This window comes from Sycon ciliatum, chromosome 4 (genome assembly GCF_964019385.1).
Source record: "Sycon ciliatum chromosome 4, ocSycCili1.1, whole genome shotgun sequence".
NCBI classification, from domain to species: domain Eukaryota; kingdom Metazoa; phylum Porifera; class Calcarea; order Leucosolenida; family Sycettidae; genus Sycon; species Sycon ciliatum.
The window spans coordinates 21998286-22011666 of NC_088646.1; the positions used below are offsets into that span (position 1 = coordinate 21998286).

Here is a 13381-nt window from a genome sequence, read left to right on the forward strand (position 1 = left end):
CCGAGAGAGCGCTCATGATGGCTCTTGCAATGCATGACCGCGTCTGTATCCAAGTACGTATTGAGTCAATAGCTCCTGTTCACAAGCCATAAGTGCCTGTTCCTTCCTGAAACTCTACCCTGACCGTATCATCTCGATCATTGCGTGGTCGATGTTGCAAGGTTGAACAACTAATTCAGTCACGGACTCACGCCGTCACGGCTAGCTGTGCTGCTACGGCCACATGGAGGACTGAATCTTTTTCTGCCACAATGTAGGGACAGGCTCTTGCCAAGATTGCAACTCAGTCGTGACGATCCTCCCTACCGCTGATATGAGATCAGAAGGCATATCCATGATACATGTATCTGCCTTTCGCCAAGACTACAGTAGACAGTACGTAGATCTACGAAGAGGCAAGAAACCACCAACTGTCCCAAAGCAGGTAAAAAACTGTGTGTATGTAGCTGCTCTAGCTGCTAATCATGTGAGATATCGCCGGGTAGATTCTACAATGCACATCACGACCGCGCCAGTCAGCACCCGTAGATCTACGAGTACGACTCTAGTCTAGCTCTACGACTAGTACGAGCTCGTAGATCTACCCCGTAGTACTCGCACCCGTACCCGGGTTCATGTACTATTACCCACGTTTTCACAGGGCAGCGCCCCGATGCCACGTGGGACTTTTTTTTCAAATCATGAAAGAAAGCACGCGAAATGATTGCATGTTCCCCAGATGCTAGATTGAAAGCATCTCCCGACTCCCAAACTATTTTCGCAGCACTGGTAATCGTAGTTGTAGACGTCTTGCTCTATGGATTTTGTTCTACTGGAAGTGCGTCTCAACTGACTCAAGTGAGGACGTCGCTTGCCGCCGCTCGCCGGCCTCTTTCATCTTGTAGGCAGCATCACATGACGATCATACCTTCAGCTGAGTAGAGCTGGAGTCCTGTATGTGGATGCTGCTACTTTGGCTTCTTCAACTACATAGTGCCTTCTTTAGCTTTCTTACTCTAAATCTTAGCTAAAATAGTATTGCAATGTAGATCAGAATCAAGAAATGAATGGATGGGGACGCTTGTTTTTTCTCCGCCTGTAATACCTCGAATGCAATGGAACGTGCTGATGGCGGCCAATCTCTCATGTGTGTAGCTCCTGCTGACCAAGCTGAGCTCCTTGGATCCCTGCATCAGGGAATGAGTACTGACACCATGGATGCTGTGGCCGACATTCGTGGCAGACGCCCCAAAACCCATGGACAAACCACGGCTGGCGTTCCGGATACAGGGCGTGCAATGACGGAGAGCGGACGCATGTCCGATGTACAAAGGCGTGCTAACGAGAGCCAGGCGGTGGTGAAAGTCCATGCAGTGTCTGATGGTGAGTTACTTGTCCAGTTATTTTTTGATCATAGTACGTATCTCACTACATGAACATTGTACACATAGGCCACGATAAAACAGTTACTAGTATTCGAGATTGTGCAGTTGTGAACATACTCAGTGGCCATCAGATCTGCAGACTACACCTGGATCGTACTCCAATGAGCTGTAGTGGTCGTGCATACTGGATGTGAGTACGCAGTGTGTGCGCACTGAGCGACCAGCTGGCAAAAGAGATTGGTCTCAGTAGCCGATAATCATGGTAATCGAAGACTTTGCACATGTGCTGTTGCATGTAGCCGACATAGTGGTCCAGCATTTAGCACGTGTACTGCTGTACATGCAGGTAGTAGACACACTCATAGCTCGTTTATCCGGGTGACCCCCCCCCCCCCCCCCGGACCGGGCACTGCCCGTAACTTTGAAATGTCCGTAACTCTGAATTACTTACATTTTGATGGACCCGTCATCAAATGTTCAAATTGAACATCAAGGCAAGTGGGAGCAAGAGCTCAGCACAGTCATGTTGTTCTTGCCAGGGTATTGTTTCCCTCAACTTTCAGCAATTCCCTCTTTTATCCTGCAGACGGGTCAAAAACCTGCAGCTTTGACTTCGATGTTAGTCAATCGACGTTTGCCGACTTCCAATCTCGTGTTTCTCGCTGCCTTCAACTGGAGTAAGTACCACCGTGTAGCTAAGAGAAGAATTCAGCTTAAATGGGTGTGTGGGTCATGTGTTTTGGAGAGAGAGAAAAAGTCAACCCATGCCATATTGGATGTCAGTCAGAGCCTATAAAGAAGGGTGGTTGGACTGCCTCTGGCGTTCGCATGTTCCATACTCGTACACTTGATGAATGGATGTTCTACTTGTGCTGTGACTCATTGTCATTTTGCAAACTCACGACTTGGCATGATGAGGGTCGCATGGATCTGGCCAATGGGGCAAAGCACTTGTGCAATGGCTGTGGGATTTGTTTTCTTACTCCCTTCACTATGGTTTGCGTGTGCTGTTAGCATCTAATCCGTGGCTATAGCAGACCAGCCTGAGTTAAGGGTTTAGTAGGCCCGATGTCAGAGAGGACATGCTAATACTGTTTTACTATAAGAGCATGCAACACCATGGACTGGTTGTTTTGTATTTACTAGTTATGGCTCAATGCATACTACCTACTCCAGTGTAATGGTTACTTGTGTTTCTGCTGTTCTTCTTCTTGTCGGTGGTGCTGTCGGTATTGGCGCTGGTGCTGTCGGTGTTGGTGTTGGTGGTGTAGTCAGTTTGTGTGCACATACAGCACCAGTCCACAGTTTCTGGCCATGCGCTCCATCAATCCGTACCGCCAGCAGATGCTGACATCAGACCTGGAACTTAGTTGTGCGGTGATGAGCACCGGTGTCAGTGACTCACCTAAGCTTTATGTCCGTGCCCATCAAAATCTAGGTGGTAAGTACATACACATATACTTGTACATGTAACTCACTTCATTGCTGCTGCTGCTGTTGTTCTTGTTCTCGTTTTTGTTGTGTGTTCTATTGTGGTATTCGCTTGGAGTAGGTTTCACTTACCTCTTCACCATTTCACATATTGGGTTGTGTGTTGTGCAAGAGCAATTTTCTTGTCTTCAGTTTTTTCTCTTTCGTAGAATGTTTACGGAGTAACTGAGTTGCAGTCATGTGTTCACTCTAGCTAATGAGCAATCTGATCCAAGGCGTTTACATATTTTGCTTTGTATCTCGAATCTTTTAAAAGGTTGCGTACGGATGTTGCTTCCTTGCCAGACTGGCATTGTGTGTGTGTGTGTGTGTGTGTGTGTGTGTGTCTGTGTGTGTCTGTGTGTGTCTGTGCGCTTACTAGGTGACCTCCTGTCCATGAGTCGACCTCGATCACTTCGCAGTATATCCGTTCCAATTTCCGGTGACGGCTGGGATTTGCTGGAGGATAGCAAGGACGTTGTGCGCTTGTGGCGCCAGTTGCCCTCCATTAGCGACCTGCCGTTCGCACGCCTGCTTCAGTGGCATCAGCGTCAGCCCATGAATCAGGTCACGAGAACCGTTCATGGCCTTGCGCAGCGCTTGCCCTTGCAGGGTTTTGAATGGTCGTCGTACTTGGATCAGAGAGGACGCGTGGTGCGCGAGGCTGACTTTCGCCTGAGGGTATTTCACGGCGGTGTGAGTGGTGACCTTCGTCCGTCGGCATGGAGGCACATCCTCTATGTGTTTCCACCACACTTGACCAGCGACGAGCGTGAAACCTTTCTGGAAAAACGCCGGAGGGAGTACATTGAGCTAAGAAATGCCTGGAAGAATACCGAGTGCACTCCATCTATCCGCTCGCTGATGAGCACAATAGACAATGATGTCATCCGGACTGACCGTCGCAACGAGTGTTTCCGCGATGATGACAGCCCGTATCTGAAATCACTATTCAACATCTTGATGACATTTGCTCTTAACGATCCGGTGGTGTCATATGTGCAAGGTCTCAACGACATCGTGGCCATCTTGCTGCAGGTGTATGGTGGTGACGAGGTAGATACGTACATTGCCTTCCACGGCTTCATGCGCTGCAGTCGGTCTCTCTTCACACCGGAGGGCCTCGCTCTCAAATCGGGCCATTTGATGGCACTCCTGCAGCGCTTCGACTCAGTCTTCTATGATTACCTATGCCACACGAAATCTGAAGACCTGTTCTTTACGTACCGCTGGCTGCTGTTGGATCTCAAGCGTGAGTTTGATCAAGTTGACGTGATGCGCTTGTTCGAAGTTCTATGGTCCACTCTGCCACCGCCGAGTCAGTATCTTACCAGCCTACACAGTCCATCACCAGAGGCGGCAGCGGCACCTGGCTCGCGTGGTCTAAGCCCTGAGGCTGTGGTTTCTGTGCCGCCGGGCCAGTCTGCCCATGGCAGATCAGCCGGTGCGGAGGTGACGGTGAGAGAGTACGGTCCCGCTTCCGGCGACAGCTGGTTTGTTATCGACACCCTGTCACCGACTGTCAAGGAGAGTGGCGTCAATGAAGTCAGCGAGAGTCGTCAGCGTGCCATTTCCGCAGTCGAAGAGGCCCGCGATGCCACCAACCTGAGTCTCACACAGAGTTTAGTGGCCCACCATGGGCAGGCAGCAGTGGCTGCTGATCCCGACTACAAGGACTCTCCAGTCACGGCTGGTGCTACCAGTGTAGAATCTTCCCGTACGCCGTCTGACTGGGACGTTGTCGATTCAACGGAAATAGAGATTGTGGGAGGAGGAAGACGACACGTGCAGCCTGCAGCAAGAGTCGAAGTAGACGGTGATGACACGCTTGTGGACATAGATGCAGCTGAAGCGGATGTGGCCCCCGCACCCATTACGGAGTCAATAGTGCATAGTGATCCTATTGAGATGAACACTGGACATGCAGCAGTGGGCAGCACCCAGGAAGCAAGACCTTCTTCGTCCAGTCAAGTCAGTGAAGAGTATTCAACGTATGGAAGCCCTCTGACAATGTTTGTATGCCTAGCCATACTCCTTGAGCATCGTAACGCTATCATGCAAGACAACCTCGTGCAGGAATCCATCGCTATACATTTTGACAAGCTGCGGGGCCGACATGATATCGGTTCCATCCTTGATAAAGCACGCACGCTGCTGTCTGATTATGTCAACTCAGAGGTGAGCACTCCACCCTACTCCCCGCCAGATGCATCAGTGTTGCTATGAGAGACATGACGGGTGATGGTGTTATTGTTCATCTCTGTCCTGTCGCCTGGTCCTCTTAGTCAACACTATGCAAAGATCTATGTGTGAGTTTGGTCAGTGCTGGCAGGGGAGAATTGTGGATCTGTCTGATACTGATGAACACGTACAGGCCGGGTCCGTTGTAGTCAAGTACACTGTGTTGCTTCTCTGCCGTGCGGTCTGTTTCATTGTATGAAGCAGTAGATTGTCTTCATTTGTGTGGCATTTTCACAGATAGTATGTCGTGTCACGCCCTTTTTACGGTGGATTGGTACATTTCCATTCATCCCCCTGCAATAAAATACAGTTTCAGTTGATCTTGCATGAGAGGTTCTGTACATCTACAATTTCTAATTCCTACCAGAATATGGTCCTGTTTTCTGCTGATGTTTACAACTTTTTTGAGTGTTACCTGTTTTTAAAGTCATATACATGTCTAGCAGTTCACCAGTACAGCCCATCATGATGTCGATCTGGATTATTTATTTTAAACACCGTTCTGTTTTAGATACCTGCTCACCAGCTGCTCAAAGTATTTGCCTTTAGATTAGCACATCCTGCTGTTGCCCCATCTTTTAAACTTTTCTTCTTCAGTAACTATATGTGGTGTACCGCTGTGCGGTCAGTATTCGTCGATTTGCAGTTCTGTGAACTTTAGTGTGTGTGTGGTCTGTGAACTAATGATTTTTATGAGCTTCTTCTGTTTCGGACCTCCTGTCTCCGAAGCATGTCTTTAGTATGGAACTTCTGTATGAGGCGCCTACACGGCTTATACAATTGCAGTATTGTGATTCGTGACTGTATTCAGTTGGAGTGGGAATGTGTCATCTGCGCATCAAACACAGTCAATGCACGTTCAAACTACCAGTACTCAGAAAGTAGACAGCGTACCGGTAAGTTGCTGCGTAACGTTAAAAATGATTCTAAGTAGAAATGCCCCCTCCCTTTTTTTTGTGCACACGAATTACTTTCGCTGTCCATGTAAACTGGGTCCCGGCATGCACGGCTACTTGCTTGTAACAAGGGCAGAGAGTGTGATCATTATGTATGCTAACCAATGAGTCTTTTTCATGCATGTGCGGTATGGTATGCCCGTTGGACAGCGACTAAAGCTCCAAGATATGCAGCAAACAGAAACTGACATGCAGGCAGCTATTAGGATGCACAGCGCGTACAATCGGACTGTACCCATTTCCATTTAGATGTATATGGCTCCCCAGCCAGTGGCAAATCGGCTGGAGCAAATATTCCGTAAGCACGCTACAGAAAGCTACATGCATGTGAAAGATGTTTCCGTTTTGCTGATTGCCTCAATTCCCACAGACTTAGAAGTGCAGAACATCGATTACAAATTCTCAGATGGAACCACTTCACTCACAAACTATAGTCTAGATGAGCACAGATTCACAACTGATTTGCTTGGTGACACAAATAGACAATTTCAGCCATTCACTGCTTGTGAATATTTCATTTAAATATTATCTGAGGTAGACATATGGCCAGATTAACGTATTTAAATCGTATTTAGATGAAAACAAAGCCGGGTTTACCAGGTGAAAATGGATGTGACTTCAAGGATAGGAACAGAATTTGCAGTCATATTTATCGTTTCATGGCTATGCAACGTTAGGATCTGAATGAGTGTAGTGCGGACTTCGTGGGGGCTTTGCTGATCCGTGGACTGGAATGCGGTGCTCGAAGGCCAGACACGTCAACGAACACCGGCTCTGGCACATGTGAAACAACTGGTGGGGTGAAGCCACTAGTAATGCTGGGTTTCTTGGGACGTCTGAATGCCTGAACTTGGACACTTGGCAGAGCCTTCTCCGGTGCCTGATAAGAATGTCCCGGAAGCTGCCTCGGGCGTAGTCCTGTTTTGAAGGGGCGTGGTTGGTTGCGAACGCGGAAACCCTGATGGGCAGCGGATAACTGAGTCTTGGGGTAGAAGTGATCAATTCCTTGATCCTTCTCATCGGTGGTGCTGATAGCATCTGTTCTGTGAGCGGAAAAAATGGGCACCTCCGGTATGGATGGGTGGTCGATGATGGCCTTCCTATGCAACTGGTTGTTGTTAGGGCTAGTCTCCATGGAAGTCTTTGCAGAACTTGTCTGCCGCTTATCGGCCCACATCTCTTTGGGAGGATCACGCTCTCTTTCTTCTTCCGGCACCTTTTTACAAACTTTGCGCCACTCGACACGAAGGCTACCCTTTCCAGATGCTCTGCTATCTACTGAAGATTGTAGTGGCTTCTGTTTGTAGGCATCAACACAGGATGATGATGTCAGTCGAGCTGGTCGCCCTGTGCGTGTGCCTTGACCGACACTTGACGCTGCAACACACAGATGAACAGCACACAACGGTATACACGTTCCTGTCTCCCAGTGACCAGCAGACACATCCTGTATGGGTAATGTGAGAGCAGCGACTGTTCACGAGCATAAACTGTTAACGTATGGGGGTACACTACATACCTGAGCAAACACCCAGGCAAGTCGAAATTGTTGGTGCAGATACTGCTCTCCGATGACATGACAGAGCCCTGTGACAGGAGAAGAATCGCACCGTCAAGTCAAGTTACCATTGGATTCAGCTATCCAGAAGCGCCCCTGAAACTCCCATGCCTCGTATGACCATGACCGTAGCAAGTACATACCTATAGAATAGAGTGTGTACGGAGAATAAAGGAAGCTTCACTCACTCAGCCACTGGCATAGTATTATGTCAACACGCGAGTCAATGTCAGTATCAGCCTTTAGGCAGATGCACATAGCCTCCCAAACATACGATGATAACAGTTTTATGGTTGATTGTCCAACTCACTATCACTAGTAAATCCATGGATTGCACACTACCAGACCAAGCCGAACATTGCAGTACAAACAGCTAAGCCTTACGAGTACTGTACACCCCGGATGGGATGTGCTGCCTTTCGCGATTTACCTGTTTTTGAAGACATGGCCATGTTTTATACCACCTTGCAGTCGCAGTCCTTCGCCCTCCACATCATCGCCAATCATGTCCGGATCTCTCTCCAACCCAGACGGTGTACTGCCATTAGAGTCAAGGATGCGCTCTGTGCTAGCGGTGGCACCGGCTTTTCCGAACTCATAGAGACTGCGCTCAACATGTTGCCCCAGTGCTTCACCAACATGCACGTAATTCTGAAACGAAGAGAACGCAAGTCAGAGCAGAGATACACTATGCTGGCGCATGGCCAGATTATAAACAGGGGCCTGGGACGCAAGCAAAAGGATAGCGTGGAAGAAATCATTTCTGCATACGCCTGCACTCTATTCAGTCTGCCTACGGTGAACGGTATGATAATATGGTATCATATTATGGTATCCTATATTTTACTTCATCAAGCTAGTACGCAATATCGCCCTCTAAGGATGCAGTGTCACTGTGTAGTAAGTGGCACTCCAGGAATGGTGGAATGAAATTCTTTTACACTACAATGTATATTGCTACTTCACACTAGTACATACAGTACATGCAGATATTATCTAACTTATAATCCTACCCCTTTGAAGTAGGGTGCTCGCCATTGGCTTAGCTTTTGACGGGTCTCCGCGCCTCCTGCGCTACGGCGCGGCGGTTTACGTGCAACCTGCACGGAATGCTCGGAGTCCTTCTCATTTGGGGCCACTGTTTTAGAGTGCTTGCGGAGAAGATCCAGTGCTGGCCACTTGGTCTGTATCAGCTGTCTTCGGTGCATCGGCATCGGTTTAGTGTGGCTCGAGGTTTCCCTGTGGCCATTGTCCAGCTCGGCTTCGCTGTCAGAATCAGCATTGTCTTGCAGTGTGCTCCCAAGTGTCATTGGATGCTGGCCATGACCTGCCGAACGCATCTTGTGATATTCCCCTCGTTTCTGTAGCCGGAGAAAGGAGATAACACCACATCAGTTCATGCCGCAGTGAAATGTTCGCCAAAGCTACCGGACTGTCATCATGGGCTAATCAGCTGTTTCACACCCTACAACTACAGAAAGGTTTAGCGACCACTATGAATCTCTAGGAATTTCTTTATGCAGTGCCCGGACTTCAGCTTTCACTCGTATGATACACATTTGTGGTTTCTGGCAAGAGTACAGAACATCTTTGAGATTTGCGAAATTTCTCCATCCCATGGGAATCTCTATTCCATTTTCAAATCTGCTCAAATGCTTCCTGTACTCTAGAGCAAAAGCGAGAATTCCATTGTTCAGATTCCGCTCGGTTTCTCTACTTGTAGATCCCGCGTGATAACAGTTCAAGTTCTTCTGTAGGTTTTGATGATCACGCTAGGTAGAGTGTATGAACAATTCGCATGAATTCTTCCGTGAGAGTAAATGTTTTGTAAATCATTGCAAATCTCATTTTGACAGCTTAGCAGCTACAGGCGCGGCAAGAAAAATCTGGACCAATGATTATGTATGTGTGTATCTGCACAGTGTCTACCAGGGAGTACTAAATAAACGTTTTTTTAGTACTCCTCGGTGTCTACTATAGGATTATGTGTCAGCGCAGTACGACTTCACATGACACCACTTTTTGAGCTAGGGCATCCAACCTGAATTGGATCGGCTTTAGGTGAATAAGCGTTCATACCGACCAAATGAATGGAGCCAGTCTCAACCAGTGCAGATCAGTGTGTATGTGGATGACTTCTTTCAACCAAGCGGCCACACACGGTCTCAACCGTGTTACTGACCCTGCCGGCCTGGCTCTGCAGCAGCAGGCACTACTTGTGTTGACGCCGATTTTGATTTACCTTGCATCTGCACACTCTACACAAGGTGCATGTCAATCAAAAGTGTCTCTCCCTCGTGCTGAAAGTAGGGCTGAGTCGGGTAGCATTTTCTTCGGGTATCGGGTTTGGGTAGTTTTCCACGGGTAGCACGGGTACCTGATTGGGTAATGTTTCCATGGTAGCACCACAATGCACCCTTTCCCTTACACACTGGGTAGACATGTGGAGTATTACATGAATTTGTACATGTGCACTGTACATAATGTCATCTGTGACTTCGGGTTTTCGGGCACTATTCTGTACCCGTCTACCCGACGTCCTCACGGGTAGCACGGGTACCCGACTACCCGTGCACACCACTAGCCGAAAGCATACCCATGATATTCATTGGTCTGGGTTTCACTGTGACTTGCCACAGATGCAGGGTAGAACTCTTGTGCAGGAAAGTACAGTAACTGCTAGTTCACACGTCCGTGATTTGTGGACTACATGTATACAGTCAATAACGGCACCAACGATTGCCATTATAGTTATGAAATTAATACTGTGCGAGCCATCTACCAGTCTTTCTGTGGTGATGAAAGATAATGTGGCACTATTATACAGCTATGAAATTAATACTGTGTGAGCCACCTACCAGTCTTTCTGTGGTGATGAAAGATAATGTGAAAGATTCAGTAGCGCTGCTAGCAAGCTGCTTGTACTTTATCAACACGTCCGGCGTATATTATCGAGCAGGCAACCACACTCCACAGAGTCAGTGCTCAGACTAGCTTTCCAAGTGCAGACAGTACTGCTATCCATACAGCTGTGCAGTTAGTCGTAGCTGCAAACGCTTGAGAGTGTCGCTATCAGCGAGGTTGGTGGCCATTGATACTGGCCATTACTTCACGAGTACCATGGCATAGCAACTTAGCTCTGCGGTGCTCGTCCTATAGCTACCTGCTATCAAAATTAATTACTTTCTTTGATCTCCACCGTATGAAGGAGCTCTACATGTAGCTCTGGGTACCGGGTCTATCCTGATCTACTGCCGTACTGGTAAGTAATTGCAGAAATAGTTTGTTTCAAAAGGCGCTGTCGTCTCGACAGTCTTACGCTGGCTGTACCCGTCGGATCGCGGAGGATGAGGACAGCAGTGACAGCTTGCAGCAGTCAACGTGCCCTACGTGTGTGGCGCTGACAAGATCACTGCCACTGCACTGCCGGAACGCTAGCTACTACCTACCGAATACTACCCGGCCGTAGTACCCACATAATCATTCGACTGTATGCATGCACACGACAAGGAGTTATTCGAACAAGGCGGCAACGAACAGTCTTCTTCTGATTTTCATTTTGGCGGCAGCTGTGACTGTGAGTCTGTGTGACATCGACACTGCACTGGCTGTACTGTGACCATGGTGACCGTCCCACTAACAAGACTTTAGTGACATACAACCGGTAACCGGACAGTCGTTGTAGTTGTACTGTTGTAGCTGCTTAGATCTTTACACTCTCCTTGCCCTTGGCTTGACTGAAGTTAGTTTGTCTGCCTCATCCCGACTCCATCGGCTCTAGCCAGGGGGTCGTATAAACCAAATTCTCCTCCTTCTTCTTGCTATTAGCAAGCCAAGAAGAAGGAAGCCAGCGAAGAAAATTCAAATTCTAGCTATCCCAACCCCGACCACGATCCCCTCCTAGATCCTGGAATGATTACTTTCAGTTTTAGAAGGAAGCCAGAGAAGAAAATTCAAATTCTTTACTTTATACGACTCCCCGACTCTAGCCTACATAATCACAGTACATGATTGTGTAGGGCCGTAGATGGTTCTGATGACCTTGTATAACAGTATTGTGTCCAGTAGTAGGGTGTTCGGACGATTTTGAAAGTTGCTCCGATCTCCTCGATTTTACTCTCATTGGAAAGAGTAGGATAAACTAGCCGGGAAATATATGAGGTTTGTCTAAATCCGACCAGACGTTCAAGAGTTATGATCGTTTGAAGTGCGCTTGTTGGCACTTTTTCTGGAACAGTTTTGATGCAGGCCAGTGGCACAAAACCGGGAAATTCAAAACCAACTAGAACAAGGTGAAAATCAATTTCGTTCAGGGTCTTTCAAATTTCCACAGATGATAGCCAATAGAGAGCTTCCATCACTTGACCAATTTTTTTGGTATTCCAATTAGCCAAATTCAAATTACGCCCATAGCAACCACCATAGCAACGCGTACAAATTAATCGAAATAAATGCGAAAGATGTAACCCTTCACAGGCTGAAGCTAATTGGAATACGGGTACTACAAAGACACATCACCAGGAGGAGATTACAGTTATCTACCCCATGTAGATGAAGCATCCAAGAAAATAGCATACGCACTCAGCCGAGACGGCACCCGCACCCGGGCATGTTGCGCCGCGGGACCGGATGCATGCAGCCAATTAACAGGTATGCTGCACCATTGTAACACGATGTAAGCTTCAGCCAGGCCAAGGCAGCAGCAGTCCTGCTAATCATCAGCTTTAGAAGGACAACTTGTTCCCCGTCATATACGGCGCGTGTAGCACTTCGGGGCAATTGGTGTCGCACGTCACATGTAATTCATTCATACGATTTGCACAATCAACAGACAGTTCATTTATCGGATGATTGTGCAAGCGTAATTTGGATGTAAATTATAAAGTCGACAAATACACTGGTTCTACATTGCCCATGCTATGTGGATGACAATGTACTCCAGACACGGTGCATACGGCATTGCGTAGCTGCACTGCGTTAGCGCGCTGCAATTTTGCAAATCCTCAGAGTGTCAATTCTGTGCAGATTTTCAGCTGCATATTGAACGCAGTATTGGCAGGAAATCTGCTCTTGACCAATTTGTCTGCACAATGGCTTTCTCCACTCTCCAGATACAGCGACCAGAGGCTTATCTGATGCGGTAGCTCAGCGAAACTACAAATAAACAACACTACAGCCAAGTCCATCAACTCCATGTACATGACACGTACATGTACTCCATACATTTGGTATTCTGGCGCAAATCGATCGCTCATAGAACAAGAAGACAGCATCGAAAAGCCTCCAAATTTCACACACTGCGTAGTTTTTCGACGCTGAAGACGATGGAATAGTCGCCGGCGTTGCGACCGGCCCAGAACAGGCCGAAATCGATACCCTGAAGTTGCGCAGGGCGTAACATTGCTAAAATTCGTCGTGTGGAAACGGGACTTACGGTCTCAACAGCAGAGACATCTCCTCTTTCCAACAAAGAAACAAACTCGTCCTGAGCTGCTAAAATTTTACCTTGCCAAGGCAAGAAGCACAGTGATGTACGATTGTGCCACGGACCCCGTACAAAACTGTTTCCACTCAAAATGCGCCTGGGTTCGAGGCACCGAACACCCTACCAGTAGGCAGTAAGGTAGACTCCTACTCCTACTACTAGTACATGTACTACAATGTACTATAATAGCCCCTGCATGTAGCACATGCCATGTACTTCCGCTAAGCAAGTAGATCTACTATGTACCGCTGCTACCGGTAGTTCTACGATCCGATCCGGTACTTCGACAAGACGACAACGGCCTGGT

At 47.8% G+C, this 13381-nt stretch overlaps 2 protein-coding genes across 2 annotated transcripts; one reads left to right on the forward strand and one right to left on the reverse strand.

Moving 5' to 3' along the window:
• The first annotated feature begins 743 nt into the window (after nucleotides 1-743).
• Nucleotides 744-5714, forward strand: LOC135815027 (TBC1 domain family member 25-like). Its single transcript, XM_065328251.1, has 4 exons — nucleotides 744-1362; nucleotides 1951-2041; nucleotides 2636-2805; nucleotides 3217-5714. The coding sequence occupies exons 1-4, from the start codon at nucleotides 1047-1049 to the stop codon at nucleotides 5058-5060; spliced, it is 2421 nt and encodes an 806-aa protein (XP_065184323.1). The 5' UTR covers nucleotides 744-1046; the 3' UTR covers nucleotides 5061-5714.
• Nucleotides 5715-6359: 645 nt separating this feature from the next.
• Nucleotides 6360-10396, reverse strand: LOC135815028 (uncharacterized). The gene is made up of 5 exons (XM_065328252.1): nucleotides 10372-10396; nucleotides 8603-8950; nucleotides 8020-8240; nucleotides 7551-7618; nucleotides 6360-7408 (listed from the first exon to the last, which is right to left on the reverse strand). Exons 2-5 carry the CDS (start codon nucleotides 8927-8929, stop codon nucleotides 6705-6707), a joined length of 1320 nt encoding a protein of 439 aa, XP_065184324.1. The 5' UTR covers nucleotides 8930-8950; nucleotides 10372-10396; the 3' UTR covers nucleotides 6360-6704.
• Nucleotides 10397-13381: the final 2985 nt, after the last annotated feature.